Raw genomic sequence first — 22,973 nt, 5'->3', positions numbered from 1 at the left:
ACCAGGAGAGTTTCAGGTTGGACATTAGGAGGAGTTTCTTCACAGGCAGGGTGGTTTGACATTGGAATGGGCTGCCCGGGGATGTGGTGGAGTCACTGCCCCCAGAGGTGTTTCAGGGAAGGCTGGACGTGGCACGCAGTGTCACGGTCTGACTGACCCGGTGCTCGGTCATAGGTTGGACACGATGATCTCAGAGGACTTTTCCATCCTAATCGATTCTGTGAATTTTAAGCGCGGCCTGGCAGGGCTGAGCCAGGTCTTGCTGGGTCCGGGTGCGCAGGGCTAAGCGGTGCCGGGTGAGGCTGAACCCGGCCCCGTTGGCTCGAGGGCCGCCAGCCCCGGCCCGCCGCGGCGCGGCCTCCCTCGCCATGTGAAGCTCGGGAAGATGCGGAGGCGCAGCCCGGCCGCCCGCGGCGAGGGATGAGCCTAGACGGGGAGAAGATGACCGAGGAAGCCTACCCTGACGAGTGAGCGGGGCCGGGGGCGGCGGGCGGGTGGGAGGCACGAACAGGGGACAGTCTTTGTTGCCCCGGCGGGAACCGGTGCGGGTCGCTCATCCCCATACCCCGTGCACTGAGGGACAGACGGACCGGCCGCGGGCGGACAGAGGGACGCGGACACGCGCGTTCGTGTGCGCGCCGCCCGCCCGCGCATCCGCCATTTCGCGCTCCCCCCGGGCCGCGCTCATTTGCATACGGCCCTTTCATTCATAAAACCCCCCGGGAGGGCGGCGCGGCCCCGCCGGGGTGCGGGGCCCCGGGGCACCGCAGGGAGGGGGCGCAGCCGGTCGGAGGCGGAAGCGGCGGGGATGGGAGGGGGGAGCGGTGCGCGCCCCCGCCGCGCAGCCCCGGGCCTGGGGGAGTCGGGAAGCGGAGCTGGGGGGGGACACACGACGTCGCGGATCCCCGCCCCGGCCGCCGCCGTTTTGTGAATAGGAGGGCGGCCGCCGCCGCCGTCACATGACGCCGCATTCATAAACCCGGTCACCGGCGGCCTCCCCATTCACCGTCACCCCCCGCCGCCCACCCCCGCCGCCGCCTCCCCGATAATGAACCCCCCGAGAGGCCGCACCGAGACTTTCAAAATGCCCGACGGTGCCCTATTGCCTTTTTTAATGCTTTCTTCCCCAAAATAAAAGCTAAAGCTACTGCAGCGGAATGGCAGGAAGGGCTCTTTCACGCCGTGCTGGCCCAAGGGCTGTTCCTGGCTATCTCCTCCGGGGTTTTGACAGTCAAGAGGAATGACTCACTGGCGTGCAGGACTGGGTTGGTGCCAAGCGCCATAGGATGTACCGTGCTTTAAAACGACTCCTTGCAGGGCTTATAAAGCAGCGTCAAAATTGTGCAACTTTCTGGCTCAGTTTTGAGGTCCGAAAAAGTCATAATCGGTGGCATGTGCCACACTTGCACCTTCATCATGGTAAACATATTTTAGGGTGATTTACTGGAGAAATGTGAGTGGTGAAGGAAATGGCTTCTGCCCCAGATGTGTGTGTTGAGAGGAATTGTTATTTTGGCAGCTCTTAATGAAGAGACTATAAATATGCGTTTATATGTAGCTTCTAAAATAGTGGTTATTTTGAAGTTGGTAAGGTTCTTGCAACAACAACAACAACAAAAAAAAAAAAAAGAAAAGAAGCCAAAACAAGCAAAAAAAACAAAACCAAAAAAGAGGTAGTTGCATGCAGATTGCCATGACCTGACAGGCTGGAAAAATGTGGCCAACTCATCTCCAATAAAAAATCTGGTTCTTCATTTGATTTGTTTGGGGTTTTTTAAAAATTTTGTAAATTGGACAAGAAGAAGATAAGTGGGTCCCTGTCTCTGGGTTTGAGAACACGGGGTCAAACCTAACCTGATTCAGTGGACAAAAATCTGGCGCTCACCAACCTTCATCTTGAGGCAAGATACTGCTCCAAACGTGTTTTCCTGCAGGGCTCGGTGCAGAGGTGAATGCTGGTGTAAAACACCGAGCTCTTGGCTCTGATGGCTAGGTGGGGGATTTTTTTCACCTGACTGTAGGCTGCAGTTTGTTTTGGGAGTGAATTCTTCCATGTGCTGCTGCACTGCCATGCTGACAGAGGCTTCAGCTAATGGTTTTCATGTGTGTGGGAGCTCTTGGATAATGCCACCTCTCCTGGGGTCACCTGTCAAGCCAGCAGCACTGTATGCTTTGGTCCCTTGGAGGTTGGGAGCTGGTACCCAACCCATTCCTGGGCCACTGAAAGCTTTTTTGTTTGGGTCTGGATGTGTTGACTTTCAGGGTCAGTGATGCCTCGTGGTCCTTACCTCAGTGCACATCCCAGGTTGGTCTCCTGGAGGCCGGGGCTGGGCTGTCAGGGTTTGGTGCAGGCCTTGGCTTTGTAGGGCACGGCGAGGTGTTTTAGGTAAGCCATGGTTTCCTCTGTAAGCTCCTCGCTTCCAGCCTTGCATTGATTGATAGCGTTGCTGAAGTCGGTGACTCATGGGTTGTTTTTTCATTTCAGTGGTGGGTGAAGTGATTTGATTTTTTTTTTCCTCCAATATATATGGTGTTAAAAGAAATAAGGACAGGCTCTCCTGATAAGTTTTCTCAAGCTGTCAGAACAATGGTAGTATAGCGCGCTATTTGCCCTAGATATCTGGCTTTAATTTGCATAGCTATTCTTGTTTCACTGAGTGCACTGTGAGCAAATGTTAACAGCCAGATTACAAAAAAGGGACCACTGTCAGGATGCCTTTTAAAATAACCCTCTTCAAGTAAATAACAAGGGTGTCCCCCCCTTCTTTTTGCCTCTCTTTTTTAGTAGTTTCTTGAGAACAGCTCAATTACACTTAGAGCTTTGAGGCAATTTACAAAAGCGAGAAGGGAAACAAGCAGGACTTAGGATGCTGGAAACTCATCGGTCCCTTCTGAACTGCACCATTCCGGATCGATACTTAGAGGTCAGTTTGTCATTGCCTAGCGAGCGCCTCTTTCTGCATCTCAGCCTTTATTTCTGCTTCCCTCCTTGCCCCGGCTCAGCCCGTGCTGCCTCGCACGTTGCAGGCTGGGGGCAGAATGGGATGCCAGGTCATAAATCAGAGGCTGCGGCGCTGGGGGGATTTCGGGCAGCGCCGCACCCAGCAGATGGGCAGCTGTGGGTGACCCTCTGCGAAGCCATTCTGGATGGGCTGCCCATGGCTTTTCCGCCTGTGAGGAGGAGAATGGAGCTGAACCCTTACAGTGATTCGGTTATGCCCGGAGGCTGCCGCCTGCTCGTTCCGATGCATGGTTCCAAGAAAGTCACAGGAAGTAATTAAATGGAAAAGGTCAGAGAACGAGGAAGTGTTGGTCCGCAGCCTTGCACTGCTTGGGATGGAGCCGCGATGTCCTGGCCGGGCTGTGTCCCGGGAGTGTCCCTGCTGCTCCAGCACACGCCTGATCTATTCCAGTGAGCTGGGAGCGCTCCTGCCAAGTGTTTGCAAGTGGGACTGGTCCCCCGGAGGTTTTTAACAAGCTGGGTTAAGTGGCATATGTGCAGGGTTGCTGTGGTGGTGTCCGGGACAGCACAGTGTGGTGTGAGATCACAACGATGTGTTTTTCCAGTCTCAGGAAAGAAAATTAGACTTAACTTGCTCTTGCTGGTTCTTTTGCCCATCCGAAAATCTCATTTCCCTCCACGTCTGAGCAGACACCAGCAATGTTTGCTTTGAATACTGAATCCATCAGTATTGCAGTTTGCCCTTTGTGATAAAAAAAATTATTTGCCCCCCCGTTCATTTTCACTACATTTATGCCCCATTCTGATGATTTTTCTGTAGGTATTAAAGGCAGCTCATTCAGCTAAATTATTTTGCTGCAAGTTTCAGCCAGGGAGGAAGGCATGGGACACACTGTGTTATGACATTATCGCTTGCAAATAGGACAGGAAATGAAGGATTGCCAAAATATAACTGTTTATTTCTTGGCCTGAAAACATGCCTGTTTAAAATGTGACATGTAAGTAGCTGCTTTGTTCAGTCTCTGGGAGAAGTTGTTGTTTATAAGGGAATAATAGATCTGTCAGATGAAGAAGAGGAGGGAAAAAATGAAGGGATTTGTCCTTTCTAATATTTCTACTTCTGTTTTGGAAATGCCTTGAAAAGAAGTTGTAGGTGGAAGATGTATGGAGAGGCTGTTGGGTCAGACAACTGGAAGGCAAGAGGGTTGCCACAAGAGGAAGGGAGCTGGATTTTTAATTTCTCAGCACATCAGACCCTGCTGTGGCCCCGTGCAGCCCATGGATAACCCAGATGCAGCACTGAAAAGGAGAAACCAAACCAACCTGCCTTTGGGCCAGAAAGTGAGGCTTTTTGGTGCAGCTCCCCTCCTTGAGGAGTGCGGTGGGATGCTGCACCAGCACTGGAATCATCTTTGACCTGTTTTTGCAGCCTGTTTTTTTATCTCACTGAGGCACACCCTGGAGCGTGGGTTAAAAGGTAGGTTTTATCTACCTGTTTAATTAAATCCTGAGGCTGCAAACAAAAGTGCGTTGTGTGGCAAGGCTCGCTCTTAACATGGGCTTGGTTTGCTGTTAGCTGGATTTAAACCACAAAATTGTTTCCTGTCGGCCACCAAATTGCAGGGAGATGATGGTAGTTGTCCTCCTTCTTCGGAACCAGGCTGGAAAATAGGAGCTCAGGAATGAGACACAACTTGACTATTGGTTTCAATCCCTCATTTTTCTTTCTTACACCATCTGGCATACTTGAGGAATCGATAAATTCAGTTTCCTTCCCTCCAGCAGAATGGACATAGGAGCTGCTCCCTACAACAAATTCATTGAAAAATGTGGCTTTTTTGTTTTTCCTTTTTTTTTCCCCTTTGTAACAGCACAAGGTGATCTTTCTTGCAAGAGCTGTGCAGGGGTGGAGAGGGCACAGAGATCAGTGAAACTAAAAGTGCAGCTCTGGAGACTGTGTTTTTGATATATGCCCTGTTTGCTAAGTGGAGCATTTGATTTTTGTAGGACTTGGGCTTCTAAAGCAGTGTTGAATTTAAAAAAGAAGTAAAATAGAAAAGGTCAGTTGACTAAAAAAGGCACAGATAGACTGTGGAGTTGATTGACAGGAGATAGGAACTGCAGCAGGTCCCCATTTCTGTAGACTACCAAAAGCAAGCAAGAAGCTGCTGTCACATGAATCCCAGCACCGGAAAGAGAGGTCTGCTCCAAGCCTGGCAGCAAGCAGAGCAGGGCAGCATTTCCCAGCATCTTGCTTGCACTGGCCATTTCTTTCCACTTTGGCCATGGGTAAACACAGCTGATGGTTTATAATGATTTTTTTGTTGTTGTTGTTTCTTTTCTTACCTATTGGTTTTCTGCCAAGATCTTCTGAGTTTTCCTTCCTTCCTGTTTCTCTACCCACATCCACCCCCTTTCCTTGTCAAATTTCCTTTAATCATTTATTTTTCTGGTGCTTGCTCAGTGCTGTAAACCTGACCCTCTCAAGCTGCAGAGAAATGCATCTGGGCTGTGCTGGCTGCCTTCTCTCTGCGTCTGACCCTCACCTTGGGTTTTTTTATCAGCTGTTGGGAGCAAAGGCTGGGTTTGCCCATGTGGTTTCTCAGGATTTGGTTCCTTGCAAGGCAGGGAAAACCGCTGCTGGATCAGTAGAGGCCATGGGGCTGCAGGATGGAGCTGGGATGAGGGGCAAGCCCTGCTGATGCAGCAAGAACAGCAAAGCAATGCACTACTACTGCACTTCTGCCCACCAGCACAACAGTTCCAGGAGGTTTATCACCATCCGTCTTGGTACCTGCAAATGTTCCCAAACCTCTTTTTTCTGCTCCAGCTTGATGTCAGACAAGTGTTGTGGGGGCAGGTGGACATCATCTCAAAGTCCAGGAGGATGTCTTCACTCCTTCTCATTTTCTGTCTCCATTTCCTTTTCTCCACACTCTCGAGGGTATTGTTTTGCTTCTTAGCGATTTTATTTCTATTCCTTCATGTGACGCTCTTGTCTGGAAGCAGGACTTCTACGACTCATGCTGCAGGCAAACCCTCATGGCAGTATTTACTCCTCACATCAGGGGAAGGTCATCCTTATAACATGCACCCAGTGGAGTAAAGCACTGTCTACCCCATGCAGTAGAAAGAGATACTTCACCTTAAAGTAACGTGTTTTATCAAAAGCACTATTATAAAACCTGCTTTCAGGGCTGTTGGAGACCTTTCTGCCAGCAGGTTCTACCTGTTGCAGTAGGTCTAAAGAGAGTTTTAACCCAAAGTACTGGTTTTGTCTCTAGCCTGCTTGTTCTTACACTCTTTGAATAACTTTATTGTTTGACTTTCTTTGCTTGCAACTTGCGCTTCAGGGACTATGTTTTGGAGACTTGTTGTGTCCCCATCACCCCCCCTCCCCTTTGTTCCCAACTCCTACGTGTAATCAGAGAGATCTTGAGTCTATCAGCTGAGTACTGCTGATGGCTATTCCAGCTAGGAAGGAAGCTTCTTACTGGCAGGCATGGGAAGGGGGTTTTAAGGGACTTCCTAACGATAGAAGTTGATTTCCCAGTCTGTGGTGTTTCCAAATGTGGGATTGCAGAGTTGCCCAAAGTGCAGACTTTGACAGCAATGTCTGGCAAGGACAAAAGCATTCCATGTCCTGAAGACTGCAGTGGTGATGAAGCTTGTTTCCTTGCTAGCTAGAGCTTTTTGTCCTAGGTACTACAGAAATGAGGAAAAATCCAAGCCAGAATTAGTATCTTCAGTCAACTATTTGAAGGCTAAACGGGCTTTCACAAGTAACATTAGGAGTCCTTACCTGTGTACATCTCTCCCTAGGAACAGAAGTGTTTGTCTCTTGTTGAGAGTAACCGCTTCCCTGTCCTTCTTAATAGGAGGGTTGAGCTGGTCACTGCTCCACCTCTGCTGCTGCTCTTTGCCAGACCCGCACTGGGAGATGTGCTGTAAAACCTGATAGCATCTTTTGATCCTGTGTATGGGAAACACATCTTCCGGCTTGTAGGGACCTGCGCTGCCATGCAAGGACAGGAGCATGTTCTGCACATGCACTCAAGTCCCGAGGAGGTCTGGAAACACTTAGGTTGTTGGTTTTTTTAACTGCATTATACATACATCCGGTTTGGATAGTCCCATTACTTCTTTTCTTGCTAGCTAGAAGTGGCTGCTTCCCTCCTGTACATTAAAATGTAGAACACTGCTTGCCCGTCTGAGTAGTTGAGAGCACGATTAGTTTCCATTGCAGTACTTGAAACACACTGAAGGCATTTGTACAGCAGTCAGAGTTTCAAAACACTGTGGGAAATCACAAAGCTTCTTCCCTAAACACTGGAGCCTGTTGCAGCACCACAGTTCACCTACCAGCTCCTTGCTGGTCCTCCCCTCACCTGCAGAAAGACATTTCTTAAATGATGTGGTTTTACAGGAATTAAGTCCATGTTTAGAGTTAGTTGATGCCACTAGAAGCAATTAGTATCTGAGCTAAAGCACACCTTTGTAATTTAGCTTTTTTGTTTGAATCTCTAGATCATTTATGCTTTTTATTTATTTATTAATTCCCATACTAGTGGTGGAAAGCATTTTTATGGGGGACATACATGAGGTGAAAGAAGTGTTTCCTTTCTGTCTGGCTTTCTCCCTTTGAATATTGGCAGCACTTCTTTTTCTGTAATGACTCCTAATCCACAGCACCTTGAGCAGGTCCCTGTTTTGAGGTGGATGCTGTCCAAAAAAATACCCACCATGTTGACCCCCCTCACTAAAAGCAGAGAACTCAGTTTACCTCCCCTCGCTGCATTTCTTCGCTGACATGTCCAAACACTCCCACCTGGGCTTCCAAGTGCTTGGAAGGCATGCTGGCTGTTCACCTGGTTTTACAAGTGGAAAGGTATGCCCTGGAGCTGAGAGAAGGTTGCTAACTAATGCTTCAAGTTGCAGCGCAGAGGGAAGCGTGTGCTTTGCCTCAAGTTGGGACAGAACGAGGTGGGGGGCGGGTGAATAGCTGGGATCATACCTTGGTAGCAGTCGGCGTTCTGGGCAGCCCATCACCACATCCATCTTTGTAAAACCTGGAGGGCTGTGAAGGGGAAAAGTATCCAGGTTCTAGTACTGGAGAGCTATTTCTTTTGTTTTCCAGTGATCCAAGGGGTGCCATAAAAGAGCTGCTGAAAGGCATCAGTAGAACTGGCGAGTACAGTCAGTACTGCTGTGGGGATCTGGTTCTGGAGTTGCAATTATTTACAAATTGTCTCGTTCTCAAAAACTGTGTAGAGATATGAAAATATTACCTGGGTTAATTTAAAGCATGTTCGGAGGTTTACAGATGTGTAGCTTAGTTTTTGTTCAATTACTTACTTTTGTTTCATTTATTTGTGTGATTCCTGTGATGCTTGGATCTTTGCACCACTCCATCGTTTGTCTGTACTGTGTGGGTGAGGGTTTGAGGTCAGAAGTCCAGTTGTTCAGTGGGGTGATGAATACCTGATTTTGCTTTAGGTACCCCATGCGGTGGGTCTTGATGATGTTGATGAGCTGAGAAATTCACCCTCCTCTGCTAGCAGATTGGCTGTGAAAGAGCTGCATGGAAGAGCATGTTGCTGAAGGTGGGGGCCAGATCTAGACCTGCTTTCTCCAATTTTCTCCACAATTTCAACAATGCAGCCATGATTACATGATCACATTTCCTAAAAACCAAGTTGTCTGATTCCTTAGCACTGATTTAGTTTTAAAGTTTTTATTTTCATTTTTGAAGTTGTATTAAAAGCCCTGCTTGCTTTGGTGGCAATGGAGGGCCAGGGTGCAGACACCTCTGTTAGACTTCAGTGTAAATCTCTGTATTTCAGGAGCTTGTTATGCTCCATGTATTTAAAGTATCTGTGTTTAGAAATTATGGAAAAGGCACTGATACTTCAGTGGTGGGCTTTTTTATTTTAAATACTGGTGAAATTGCAGCAAAAACTTTATTACTAGAGATTTATAATGCTGCCAGTGTGATTCATCCTTGACTGAAACCTGGCATGGGAGGTGTTAAACTGGTTGCAGCCCGGCGTTGCTTTACATGTTGTTACTGTATGTATGGAGTTTGGTGGCTGTAAAGATAAAAAGGGTTAGGAAGTGGTACAGAGTTTTATAAAACAGTAATTCTCATACTTGCATTGCTTGAATGACCTTGTGTTTTTAAAAAGGCACTTGGTGTTTAGTTGAACTAGAAGAAAAAGAGAGTGCAGAGCTTGTTTTCTGTGTTTAAAAGCAAGAATAAAAGGCTGCAGTACAATTAAGCCATTAGAGCTGCTTAAGGGAAAAATTTCCTTCTTTCTTTTCTGTGCAAGTATTTGGCATTTTGTTAGAGTAATACTTCATGAGTGTATTGAATGGCTGGAAAATTACTAAACAGTGCTGGAGATGAGCCGCTGCTTGTTATTTGAAGGAAGTGAAATGCAGAGTTAACCAGATTGGTTAAAAACAATAAATAAAATGAAAAAATTAAAGGGATATTGATAGGAGAGGGGCAGGCTGGTGTGGAGAGGGAACTGGAGGCACACAGAGAGCACGATCTCACAAATGCAGTCAGGAAGTTCTAGAAATACCCTTTATAAACACTGCATCCTACAGGAAGAACCTTAAAGTCCAAATAAACCTTTTCCCCTTGTGCCTATGTATACATAAACTCCACTGATTCAGAAGATCTTATCAGGTCAGTGATGTGCCTTTTTACAGTAGTTCCTAAAACAAGTTCTATTATAAATATCAACCTTTCTTCTTTTTTTAGCTGTTCATCATGTTTGTGCTAATATCAGTTACTAAAGTCTGTGTCGCCCTTACCCAGAAGTCCTAAACCTTCCCAGGTTTTTTCTCTCTGGATAGGTGACCATTTTTGGTTAATATCCTTACAAATGCAGAGTTGTGTGGATAGGCAGTCAGGAGGAAGATGAGGGATTTTATCTGTTTGGCTTGATGAGTACATAGGGGAGGGTGATCTTCTCCCACCTCAAAGTCATGATTATAGGAATGTGGTATATGTAGAAATGCTTAGCAGACAGCAGATAAAGGGGAGACAGAAATAGGCTTATTTTGATGCCTTCGATTGAACTCCAAAAGAGTTTTATTCATCCTGGGATTGCCATGGCCATCTTGCATGATGCTGGGCTGGATGATGTTAAAATATGTGTGCCTCACTTACTGTGATGTTTTTACCTAGCTTTTCTCCTCTGCTTGCACATTAAAAGTCTTGCCTCTATCCCAGGCTTTTTATTGTGTCCTAGCAATAACTGTGTGCCGAGGCCAGGATCTAGCCAGGGTCTCCCAGTTTTTGGATGTGGAGATAGTGGTTGGTGTGCCAGTGACTTCAGCTGTGCTGATCCTCCCCCAGTGAGCAGTTGAGGAGCCCTTCAAAATCACAGCCTATGAATGAAAAAAATTACAGCTTAACAAAGTCTGCCACCAACCATTCATTTGGTTTGGTTCTGCATGTGTGCCTTTAAGCAAGAGTCCTGAAATAAATTTCCAGTGCATGCAGAAAAGCCCCTCTTCATTCCAAATCCCCATGAGCAAAAACAATTGTTCCCTAGAGTTAGTAGCCACATGGGCTATTTTAGAAATGGTAGTCCTGGAGATCCATAAATTGAAACACAAAAAACCCCCATCTGAGGCAGTTTTATCTTGGTTTGGCTATGGTGCACTGAAGTTCTGCAGTGCTTAGTGCTTGTACATCCGTGTCCTCTGTGTTTTCTAGTTCAGAAAAGCTCTGGGTGAGCTGTAGACTGGATTAATTAGTGGATAAAATTTGGTGTTCTATACAAAAGTCATTAAATAATACATGTAGCAGCTTTGTTGCTGGTGGGGGTGTTTGGGTGGTGTTTTTTTTTTATTTCCTCCTTCCCTTGGCTATATCCCTAAGGAAGCGTGGGCAACCTTTATCAGAGTATTGGTGGAATAGCTTCCCCAACCTTTCATAAGGTCAAATAAAAAATAAACAGCCCTTCTTATGGGAAGGAAGGGATGGGGAAAGAAGAGTGTTTGTGTACACTTTCCCATTCATGTTTTAAAGAGAAAATATATAAACTTCTGGACTCAGTGCTGCATATCTCGTGCCATTATAGGAGCTGAGAGTGGAAGCTTAATTTGCTTTCTCAGCGCTGACTTGAACAAAACCAGAGGGGAATAGCAGTGAGCAGGAGAGCGCTTTGCTGCTTTTGGGTTTGCCTCTGTTGGCCAAATGCACTCCACATTCTGCAGTGATTGAAGCAATAAAATCACAGAGTGATTCTGCTAATCCGTTCTATTTGGGTTGTGAATGTAACTAAGGTTTCTGTGTTGATTTGGGGTAAGGTGATGCAGAGGAGAAAACACATCATTTTTTTCAGCACTTAAGTGTTGAGATTTTAAAGGCATACCTTTTGTACAAATTTCATATAAAGGAAAAAAGCAATTAAATATTATTAGACTGTTTCCCTATTTTGCTTGCTATCTGCTGCAGGAAGGGGAGAATTCATTTCTCACAAGACCATTTAACAGGTTTTGTGGTTCTATATGAGTCTAGTACCCTCCTGAACATAGTCAGCTGCAAATAGTGTTTGCTTCTCTACATATTTTAAGAAGAAAATAATTGCTCTAATTTCAGTCCTTGGAGTACGAATGGCAGAGGTGGGACTGAAAATGAGCATCCCTGGTTGGACATTGTTCAGGTCATCATTCACCTTGGGTCACAAGGTGTGAGCCCTGGCTATTCACGATGTGGGTGTTTAAAGCAGCCAGGTGCTGCCTTTGTCCAGTATAAGGAAACCCCTGCCCTGTAAGCCAGGGTTGGAAAACCCAGCTGCTTTGCGAGAGGCATCTGGATCTGTTGTCTCCTACCATTTGTCTGTGGAACAGTTAGACACAATATATAAGATAAGCTATTTGTTGTGAATTATGCTGTACAGAGCTCAGTAACGGGCTCCAGTGAGCTAGCTGAAAGCTGCTGCTGCTGGTTGCAGAGAACATGCCTACATTTGGAAGAGGTTGTCTCTTGAAATGGTCAATATTAACTCTCCTTCAGTTGAGAACTGAACATCAAAGGCAGATCCTTCACATCCTCTCTCATCTTTATATGAAAGTGGCTCTCCAAATCTTAGCATGCATTAAAAATACTTGGTAGGTAGCTACTGATGTTACTTCTGAGTGTAGTTAGCACTAGATTTATTTTACAGTGGATATTGAAGTAAACATCCCTGTGTATAATGAGAGCTGTGGGGAGAGGAGGCAAGAATGGAATGGCAGAGAAATTTATCTTAATTTGTGGTAGGTCAGCAGAAAAAATACAAATTTTTCTGTACTGATTAATTTCAGCTCATGGTTTTATTAACTGCCATGATGTGAATTTGGGCTAGTTGGATCATCCTTTGCTAGAGAGGGCACAAGGAGGCAGTGACTATTTTTCTTAGACCAGAAGTGAACCTTCTTTGTGTCTGCAGATGGTGTCTTCCACTGTTAGACAGTGAGTCTTCCTTGGCTTATTGTTGAGGGGTGCATTCCTTGCCAGATATAGAGCACACGGCTATTTCCTTACCTGTTAAGCCTTATCATATCTTATTTTCTGGATTCTGCACTCTTTTAAGCTCTCATTTCCTTAGATGGATGGAATAAATGTTGAGCCCCTTTCCTCTGCTTCCACACGTGACTTTTGTCAGCAAGAAACTTCTGCTGCTCCCTGAACTTGTGAGTAAAGCCAGCTCCTCAGGACAGAAAGGGGGAACTCCTTAAGAGCACTCTCCAGCACCGAAATGCCCCACATAAAAGCACATTTGTACATTTTGTTACACAGAGGAATTCCTGGCTGTACCCAGCCCTAAGTAAATAGCCAGGGAGAGGCAGCTGAAGCATGACGGATGGCGGTGGTTGCAGAGCAGGGACGTGGGGCGTGGAAGTCCACAGTGCAAAGCAAACAGGGAAGGGAAACCGTGCTGTGTTTTACAGAACTGGTGTTGAGTTGGGACAGAACTGTCTGGCGCCTGAACTTCTCCTCAAGATCTCGTGAAGCAAGGACAAAAAACGCAGAGCAACTTGTTGAATTTGGTTTTTTTTAATCCATAGGTAAATTTTCCTGTTATGTCATGTATTTCAAGACACTTGATAAGTGTTGATCAATGAAAGAAGTAACCCCTTTGGGATGTTTTGCTGATTTGATGTTTTGCTTAAAATTCTGAACAGCAGAAAACTTAGGAAGCTTGTCATCTTTTTCTCAAAGATGTATTATATAAGGTCAAGGGCAGTTGTACCTGTAAATTGCCAGAGCTGTCCTTAGAGATCCCTCAGTTAGTGAGATGGCAGAAAACCAAGGAGGGCTTTCCTTGGATGGCTTCAATGGGATTGTCCTTGGCTGAGAACCTGTTTCAGGTATCTCTTGCTGTATAATTCATAAAAGGAATTTAGAAACTCCCTTGACACCAAAGGGAAATCTTTGAATCCCAGGAAGAAACATGACTGCAGGGAGGGCAAAGTGTGGCTTGTAGGAAGATACTGTGTCACAGAGAACATGAATGAGTTTCTTCAGTTAATTGAATAAAGAACGGTTGAAAGGTTTGTGCTTGTTTACAGCTTGTATATGTTCTTGTTATCTTATATGTAACTTATTCTGAAAACTAGATCTTAAATATGGGAGAAAGAAAGAAAGACTTAAAAGGCTGAAATCCAGTCCCTGTGTATTAATTTTATTTTGGAACATTTTAAATACAGGAACTTCTTTTGCAGCACTGTGGTTTTGTCATTCATGAGCTAATTAAAATGTTAAATATACTAAACTCTTCTGTGCTTAAAAAAGATACTTTCTTTTGTATGTGCTAACTTCCCCTCTGCTTGATAAGCCTTAGTTTTTTTGAGAGTGCCTTGCTGGCATCTCCAAGGCTTGTGCAGGCTGTCCCCCCATGTTGCATAGCACAGCACTCTTGGCTTGTGTTGTCCATAGTTGTATCTCCAGTTTTGTGAACACTTCTTGCCATCAAGCACTCCTCTGCTTTATGGGTCATATGCATGTACTAGTCAGTCCACATCATGGAGGGGGATTGTGGCAGAGTGGATTTTTATTTTTTTGTTTATTTCTTTAGCTAGGCAGTGTGCTGACTCCGTTCTTCCTTTTGGCTAAAATTAAACATTCTCCCCACCCCACGCTGCTCTCCCACCCTTGGACTTCTATTACACGAGGCATGAGAGACATGCAGAGCAGACCATAGGTTGGCATGAAGTTTCAATTAACTATTAAGTTTTTTTAGCCAGGGATATGATCTAATTAAGCTTGAAGAGTATGCTTGCCCCAGGTGAATAGAAAGCTTGCCTGAACAAGCATTGTGGCACCGTGCAAAAATCACTCCCTATCAAAGGAAAAGCTTAATTTTATCCCTGCAAATCTAAATGGGATGTAGCGCCTTCAGCAGCCCATGGGTGCAGGTTAAAGTTAGTAAAACCAGCTGTTTGGAGACAGTGTGAGCACCTCTGGGATCATCAAAGCCCTCTGTGCCCATTCCACAGCAGCATTTCAGGAAAGCAAGTGAGGAGCCTCCTGGAGCTTGCAATGCCACATGCTTGGCAGAGGAAGTCCCAAGCGCTATCCAGGAGTGGCAATTTTGAAATAGTGTCTGTACCATCCTCCATACTGGCAACAGCTGGTCGTTATAGGCATGATGGGTATCTGGGGTCCCTGGCACCAGAGCTCAGCCTTCCCCATCGCTACCTTGGTTGGCAGGAGAGTCCAGAGTCTGTAAGTGCCATGAAGATTTTTGAAGCTGCTTGAATTTTATTATTCTTTTTGTTGCTATTGTGATTTTATTTCTCATGTCATTGGCATGCCAAGTACTGATGGACCTCAAACACTGATTGATTAATGGGTAAGGCAAAAATGCCCCATGCAGCCAGGACCATGCAAGGTGAAGAAGCCATGAGATGTCCCAGAACAAAAGTCCAGCGCTTTCAGCATCATCTGGTTTACAACTGTCCTGGACACTGTGTCCTGTCACCAGAGCTGCTAGAGCTCAGAAGCCAGATGAGGCACCCACCATTTTATTGTGCTTTGCTGTTACTTCATACTGTTTTTATGTGCTTTGAAGAAAAAGACTTGAAGAGCCAGTCCGTGACTTCTGAAAGTAGCTCTTGGGTATTGGCAGACAGTGGAGCAAAACTAGCAAAATAGTTTGCTCGTTGACTCTCTACTGATGATCTGTCTCAATGGCAGGAGTCAAAGTTTGGTACTTTTGTGGAAACATTGCACAGGGCTTTTTGGTAGCTTATTTTCCTTCATCTGGAGCAAAGAAGGGGTGAAGTCAGGATATCTGGGTGTCATTTCAGAGTTGGAAGTTACTTCTCTGGGTGATATATCGGGGTGGAAAGCACAGGAAGCCTTGGTAAGCACTGTGTATGGGTGCAGATCCTTACCTCCACCTCAAGTACTTAATTAGCCAGAGAGCATGAACTTCAGCAGTGTTTCTGATAGCGATTTCCTAGAAGCTAGTGCTTATGAGCTCTGTCTGTTATTGTTATTATTACTATTCCAATTTCTGCTTGTAACTGATGTGAGTTGTTTAATTACCAATACCAGTACTTAACAGGAGGTGTAGAACATTTGGTCCCATAAAACCCTGGTACATGAGCACACATGGGGCAGACAAACCCAGAAGGTAGCAAAAGTAAAAACTGGTCTATTGAATTCGCAGCAGTTCATCAGCGTTTGAACAGAAGTAATCCTGTGGAAAGGAAATGTGAATTGGCAAAAGGTGGGTACCCACTGATGACCGTAGTGTTACAGGCAGTCACTGTTGTTCTTAATACAAATGCAGAAGGCATGTGGCTTGGTGTAGTGTGTGTCAGACAAAGAGCAACTGCTTAATATTTGATCCAGTATACAGATACTTACAAGTTTGTGTGCAATAATCGTACCAATAACATCTACATCATTATTGCAGTTGTGGTAGAGGTCAAAGCCAAGTGGAAGGCATGGCTGATGGTGTTGCACTTGCATTTTCTTAATGTAGATAATTTTCCCCCTGCTAGTTAACTAACATCCACTAACTAACGTGGAAATTTAATTGTGTTTCCTAAACAGTGAATGCCCTAGTTCAAAGGGATGACTTTCAGTGGACAAAAATAACTCAGCTATAAATGGTACTGAAGAGTGAAGTGATGAGGACATATTAGGAGCATAAATATTTAAACCTTTTTTTTCAGGTTAAGTTGAACTTATTTTCTGCATTGATAGCTTTCTGTGCTCTGGGAATTCTGCAGACAGATTTGAATTCTGCTCTTTGGTTGGCATTGAGTACATGTTCACGGCATTGGTTGCAGTGGGAATTATCTAGATTTCTTGCAGGCTTTTGCAAGAAAAAGATGGAGAAGTTGCTTCAAAAAGATCCTGAGTGAAGATAAATTGATGTGGGGGTCCCTGTCTCCTACTCTCCCCACATCCTTTAACAGCAGAAGACCCCTGGGCAGTGCTGTGCCTCAGCCTGACTCATTTAAGGAGGATAAGTTATGTATAATAGAACAGAAGTCTGAGGGCTCCTTGTGATGCCACCATCAGTGAACACAAGATGTTTCTGAGCCTGAAGCAAAGTTTGGTGCCTCCAGACAAAGTGATGGAGTCTGTTCAGCTTTGGTGACTTGTGATGGTCTGAAAATAGTTGTGCCACCAGGTTGGTGCCGAAGTGGTGGTTGGCCCCAGCTGCATCCTTGTCATTCACAGCAGTGATGGTTTTATTTTCATTTGAATGCAAACTTAAGGCAGGAGAGTCCAGAAAAACTTTTCTGTTTGTGGCAAAGCCCTTCATTTCCAACAAGTACTACCTTTATATTGTTACAGTAAATGTACCAAACTACATATCTGGAGGGAACGCCTAGCCCTGTGGCTGTGGGGGAAATGCAACATCAAAATAACTTGATTTATTGGTGTCAGCTACAGAGTATTGTCTACGCATCAATTCATAATGGCTTTAGATGAGGTGAAAACTGAACAACAGTGTTGGTTAGGGAAACAGCAGGTCTGTAATGTGCAGGATGGCCTCCCCATCTGACAGCTCTGGGGACCTGGGTGAGGAAACTTGCTGCAGCTGCTTTTGTATAGAGAATAGTATGACCTGCAGATGGAGGCTTTTGCTGGTATCTTAAGCTTCAGAAAAACAAATATTCCCTCAAAATAACATTAAAAAATAAACTTCCACTTCTTCCTGTTTTTATAGTTCACTTGTTTCCTCAGTGTCATGGTTTTGTCTCCAGTACTGTAGATTGTTAATCTTCAGAGGATCAGGACCTTCATAGAAGTGTTTCCTGTACATGTTTATCTGTCTTTTTAACAAATTAGTATCTGTTTGTTCGCCTCTGAATTTTCCTGCAAATAATAGGACGCTCTCCCCTCAGTAATAAGGCTTTTTACTAGAAAAATACCTGGATGAATCACTGCCAAGGGTTAAAGTACCTTCTCTATGACTTCATTGATGGCAACCTTTAGGACATCTGCAAGTAGCACCAAATTCCAGAGGTCACTGTCCTTGTGTTAGTTTTGGCGAAGCATTGTTCTAGCTAAACTTCATTTACTTGGTTGTGAATGCATCTGGAGGACTCCTATCTGAATGTTAGTTGGAATTCCAGAAGAGGAATGCTGCTATATCCTAGGCTTTCTCTTGAGACAGCCACAGATTTCCACCTAATCCTTTAGCAAGGTGAGCAATTGGCCATTAGTCAGCTGTTTTCCACTTCCAGATTTTGCATTGCCTTGTTACAATAGGATGGAAACAATCTTTTCAGCTGCTACACTAATAACTTTTGTAACTTCTACCTAATCTCAACACTGTTTGTAAGTACATGCATTAAATGTGCAAATATATTCCTTCTATATTCCTCATGCATATGTGTGTGTGTTGGATGGGGACTTAACTCCCAAGTCCTCACTGCACTCATTGCAGCCCAAGCACATCTGGACAGGGTGAAGACAGGAGAAATGTGATTTCTCCCCTCTCAAAATTGATGGTATGTGTCATCCATGCATTTCCAAGGGAGAGCACTGGAATTGGATGAGTAACTGACTTTCCCCCTCAGCTTTCTATTTCGAAAGGAGCTGTCGTCATCTGACTCCATCACTGAATCTGCTGGAGCTGGGCCTGTAGGTCAGAGCTCGTTCTGCCATGGCCTGGGCTTTCCATGGCAGAATGCACTGGGCTGTGTTCGTATCCACAGCATTTTCTCAGCATTGGCCTGGTGGCTCCCAGGGCTGTCCCTGCACAACCTGCAGCCCTTGTTGTCCCTGCAACCCGTGCTGGAGGAAGCACAGGTTGGGCAGCAGCCTCTTCATGGTGCTAACATTAATAAAAAGGCATCCCTGGACAAAGGAACAGCTTGTGGGCTTTTGCCCCACCTTGCAGATTAATACTGGAAATATCTCTTTATCACGCTCAGAGAGGCATGGGGGAGTTTTCTTTGATTTGGGTTTGGGGTTTTTTTTCTTGTCAACTTGTGATTTCTCATCATGGTGCAAACTGTTTAGCAAAGTTTGTACTCATCTTGCTTTTGGGCAGTGAGTCTTCTCCCTTAGGAGGCCAGAAAGTCATTGCTGTTTTCTCAGAATATTAATTTCTAGTGGAAAAGAAGGCCATGCAGGCAGTCTTGACACATCACTCTTGTGCTGCAGACTTCTCTGGGAGCCAAAACATCACAGTGGAGTGCTGGGCATAGAGCTGCCCTCCCTTTGCACAAATACAGAGGAGACCCATCTTCAGGTCAAGGCTCTTCCTTGCTATAATTTCTTTTGCTCCAAGATATTAGTGGACATAGTGGCAGAGACAGATAAATCCTAAAGTCAGACTTGTAGCTGGATGAAAGTGCCTTAAGGAAAAAAACCCAAGTTTGTAGATGGAGCATAAGAAGGTAAGCATACACTTTTTATCCTTGGAATTAAAACCATGGTTAAATCCGAGTTTAAGGGGAGGGGAAAAAAATTAAGCCATTTTGGATTGAGATAAACACTTGCGGTTTCATTATCATCTGCTGAACATGCGTAGAGTGGTTGTTACGCGGCTTGAGACAGAGAAAAACCAGTGTGAAGTTACGAAAAAAAAATCAGGGTATATCTTCTTCCTCCCTTGTAGATACTTCAGTCATTTATTGGAAATGGACAATATATGGTGTAGATGGGGCTTTCCCAAACATAAAAGATAGATGCTTTCTTCCCACAGATCTTCTGCAAGGAGATAATGTTGCTTCTCTTCAGGTTTCATTTTTTGATGCTTTTAAACAGTGCTGTGGTCATTTAAATTAATAGACTTGCATAAGCTGTTGGCAGGATTTTTTGGTCTGATGTTGTGGTATTCCCCAATGAATCCAGAAGATTTGAGATCGCCGCTTCTAGCTAGTAGTGAGTGTACCAAAAACCCTGATGGGTACAGGATGAGAAGCTGCTTCACCATCTTTGCTGCTAAAAGGAAAGACCATGGGAGTCTTTGATCTCTTCATATATATCAGGGGACTCCAGCTGTCCCTATACTGAACCTTTTCAGAAGGAATTGGTGTGAGAGCATGAACATGCTGTGCGTTGAACAACTCATCCTTACCTGCCAGAAAAAGAAAATAGGATGACCCCAAGATGATTCCCCTGATTGATTTCTCTGCTGTGTAGGTGCAAGCAAAATCCCTCTTGCCAGGGACAATTCAGCGGGCACTTGGCACCACCATATCTTTCAGCATTTAAAAGATTCTGCCTGTTAAAGCAGAGCACAGGAAATACAAGCCATTAAATGCATGTGACAGTGTTGTGACCAGGTGAAGGACAGTGGTAGGGAGAGAGGCAGAGGCACGCAACTGCCAGCATCTTGAGGAAACGCTCGTTTGTTTGTCCTTTTTCCAAAGCCCTTCAGCTGTGCAAGGGAAGCGACAAGCAGAGATGTAAACAGGAAAGCTGGCTGCAGGGAGAACAAAATAGGGGTTAGGAGATGCACACAGTTGGCCAGAGGAAACCAAAGGTACTGGTGAGAAATCTCTGCCTGCCATAGGACTTAGATAATAAAATCAGTAAGCTAAGAAATAGAGTCATAGAACCATACAGTGGTTAGGGTTGGAAGGTATCTTAAAACTCATCTTGTTCCAAAGCCCTGCCATGGGCACGGGCATCTCCCACTAGACCAGGTTGCTCAAAGCCCCGTGCAACCTGACCTTGAACACTTCAGGAATGGGGCATCCACAGCTTCTCTGGGCAGCCTGTGCCAGTGCCTCACCACCCTCTGAATAAAGAATTTATTTTTAATATTTAACCTAAACCTGCCTTCTCTCATCTTAAAGCCATTCCCCCTTGTCCTGCCACTGCATGTCCTATGAAAATAGTTAATGCTGGATGTCCTGATCCAAGGCAGACCTGGTGACACTTGCAGTACTCTTTACAGGAGGGGAAGCCTGCCTTGTGTTTTTTCTGTGCTCTCAAGGAGGCAGAATGTGAGGACAACTATCATAAATAAAATGAACAATAAAATACTTCCCACATTACTAAAAATGAAATGGAATCGTAAGCGTTAACTATCTTCCTGTAAGTTTGTAAAACAGCAGCTTGTTTGCAAGAGCACTGAAAAGAAGAGCTGGACAAGGTACATTTTAAGGGCAAGATAATGTTTTACTAACACTGACAGAGAAGCAGAGTGATCTTGAAAACTTAAGCTAGTTAGTTTGAGTCAGTCCCTGGCAAAACAGGGAGCTGGCTGACAGGAAGCACAGTTTACATCAGATTGGAGATTGTGAAGCTGGAGCTGGTCAGCATGGTTTTACAGGAGGTCTCAGTGATTTTGGGAATGTAGGTGGATACAGATTATTGTAACCTGGTGTCTGCCTCTTGGTCTGCAGGTGGATTTACCATCAGATATTGAGTTGTGGCATGGGGCTTTCCAGAAGATAGTGACAGCCCTCAGAGAGCAGTAAAGATGATTTTGAAATCTAGATGGAAGAAATTGGAGAAGACACAAAATTATATATCTGGTTTAGGATGTGCGTAATTAGTCTGAGAGTACTCGCATGGTAAAAAACTATATCCTAAAGAAAAGGAAAGCACTGATGCAGTGGTTAAAAACTCACACTTAAGTACCTCTACTTTGATCTAAGTATTAAAGGGCAAAAAAAAAAAAAAGGGGAGGAGCAAGGCCTTGGTTTTTCAGTAGCTTGTTTTTTAAACCAGTTTCCTATCAAGAAAATGAAAGTTTGCAGTGTGCCCTGTGATGACTGAGGCCATGTCACACAAGTAAGGCAAAGTACAGGGTTAGATTTCCTGGAGTACATTACAGCTGTTTGTCCAGGTATCAATTAGGAGCTGTGGAGGAAGGGTTTAATTAGAAGAAAAGCACATGAGGCTTTTCCGGTGTGGAGGAACCCGCTGCATGTCATTTGTGTAACCTCTTTTCTGGTCATGGATGTTTATGTGGAGTCCTGTAAGATGCTCTTGGCGCTTTCCTTTGATCTGTCTGCAGGAAAATGAAGTCCATATGGCCTCCACCCAGATCCTGGCTGGAAATACCCATCTATGCTGGGGTCATTTTTTTTGTTGTCATACATATGTACGAAGGTCCATTCATCTATGAGAATGACATTCAAAATAGGGAAAACATGGTAATGATACGTAGGGAGGAGCATTTCAGTGCTCCTGTAATGTTCAGCAGCCTAAAGCGTGTCATAAAATGTCTGAAGTCCTTCCTAAGGATCTACTTTTATGCCCTTTTTTTCCTATTTTTGCCATACTTCCTGCTTTTCCCTATGACACAGCTTAATGAACCCAGTATTCAAGAAAGCTTTGTGGACAACAGGGGTGGCATAAGTGCAGTGGGTGTCTCTCAAGTGCTGGGCATAAAACTACACTGATCATGTATGAAGTCTTTTGTTAGGGCTTGTTGTTTGTTTGGAGGGCGTTTGATTGGGGGTTTTTTTGGTTGGGTTTTTTTGTTTGTTTGTTTGGGTTTTTTTGTTCTATTTTGGGTTTTGTTAATTTTTTAATTTAAACAAAATTGGTGAAAAGTCACCTTCTTTACCTCTTACAAGGCACAGCAAGCAGTGTTCAGGCAATATTGCTGTGGTTAATCTTGAATATTACAGTTAAGGTAGGTTGCCTGGTGTTCCCAGAGGATGAGGCATGACAAGTTTCAGTATTCCCAAAATGGACCTGGCCCTGCAGATACGCAGACACCTCACCCTGCACTGGAATTGTGTGCTGAGACATCTTTGTGCCCAGTTCACAACTGCCAGGGCCTGTCCCGGGTGCTCTGTTAATGTTTTGCTGCAGAAGTTCAGCCCATTGACATGACTGCTGTTAACAAGGTGACTGAATTTCATTCTCTTCACCCAAGTACTCCAGCAGCTACAGTGAAAATGGGCTCCTCTTGCTCCAGCCACTGTCTCAGCTCTTTGAACTATGCTTGCAATTGGCTGGCAGGCAGCAAAAGACAGATCCACCACCTTGCTGGCTTTCCAGGTGCAGTGTTTACTTTAGATTTCTGACAGCAGAACCCTGTAGCAGCATGAATTTTGCTGGGAAATGGGGAATATGTTCATGTGTTGGCACAGTCACTCACTGGTCCACACTAGGAATTGCAAGAAGGCTTTGGAGGATATTTCACTAGCACCCAGCTAGTATGTTTGGATGTGCAATCTACTGGACTGGGCAGTATTTAAGGGAAAAATAATTATTATTTTAATTATAATTTTTTTAAAGGGCAGCAGCATTGCCAGTCTTGAAGCTGAGGTTTGTTAGCTTAACCTTAAGGTTAACAAACATGTGCAAAGGTGGCAACCCAACCAGTGAGTGATTCAGTTGATGCTGATCCAGTGACTTGATATCTACTTCCCTTTGGAGAAAACCCTTGGGAGCAGGGCTTGAAGCCAGCTGAATGAGTTGGTGGCTCTTCTTGACTGATGCAACAGCTTCTGGATGTAGACAAGAGGCAAGGGCATTATTTCCATCCCTATGGATTGAGCATGCTATAACATTTGTAAAAGAGAACTTTTTTCTCTCTTGCATTTTCACACACAGTGT

General features: G+C 44.8%; 1 protein-coding gene across 1 annotated transcript in view; it reads left to right on the top strand.

The window, feature by feature from the left end:
* The first annotated feature begins 338 nt into the window (after positions 1 to 338).
* Positions 339 to 22,973, top strand: part of SPRED2 (sprouty related EVH1 domain containing 2) — a 59,590-nt gene continuing 36,955 nt past the window's right edge. The window contains exon 1 of the mRNA XM_041404411.1: positions 339 to 467. Coding sequence (XP_041260345.1) covers positions 421 to 467 — 47 coding nt within the window. The 5' untranslated portion in view covers positions 339 to 420. The remainder of the gene's footprint in view (positions 468 to 22,973) is intronic.

This window comes from Onychostruthus taczanowskii, unplaced genomic scaffold, assembly GCF_017590055.1.
Source record: "Onychostruthus taczanowskii isolate IOZ18803 unplaced genomic scaffold, ASM1759005v1 scaffold21, whole genome shotgun sequence".
In the NCBI taxonomy this organism is placed as follows: Eukaryota; Metazoa; Chordata; class Aves; order Passeriformes; family Passeridae; genus Onychostruthus; species Onychostruthus taczanowskii.
The sequence above is the reverse complement of the archived record's forward strand: the minus strand, read 5'-3'. Positions and strand labels throughout refer to the sequence as shown.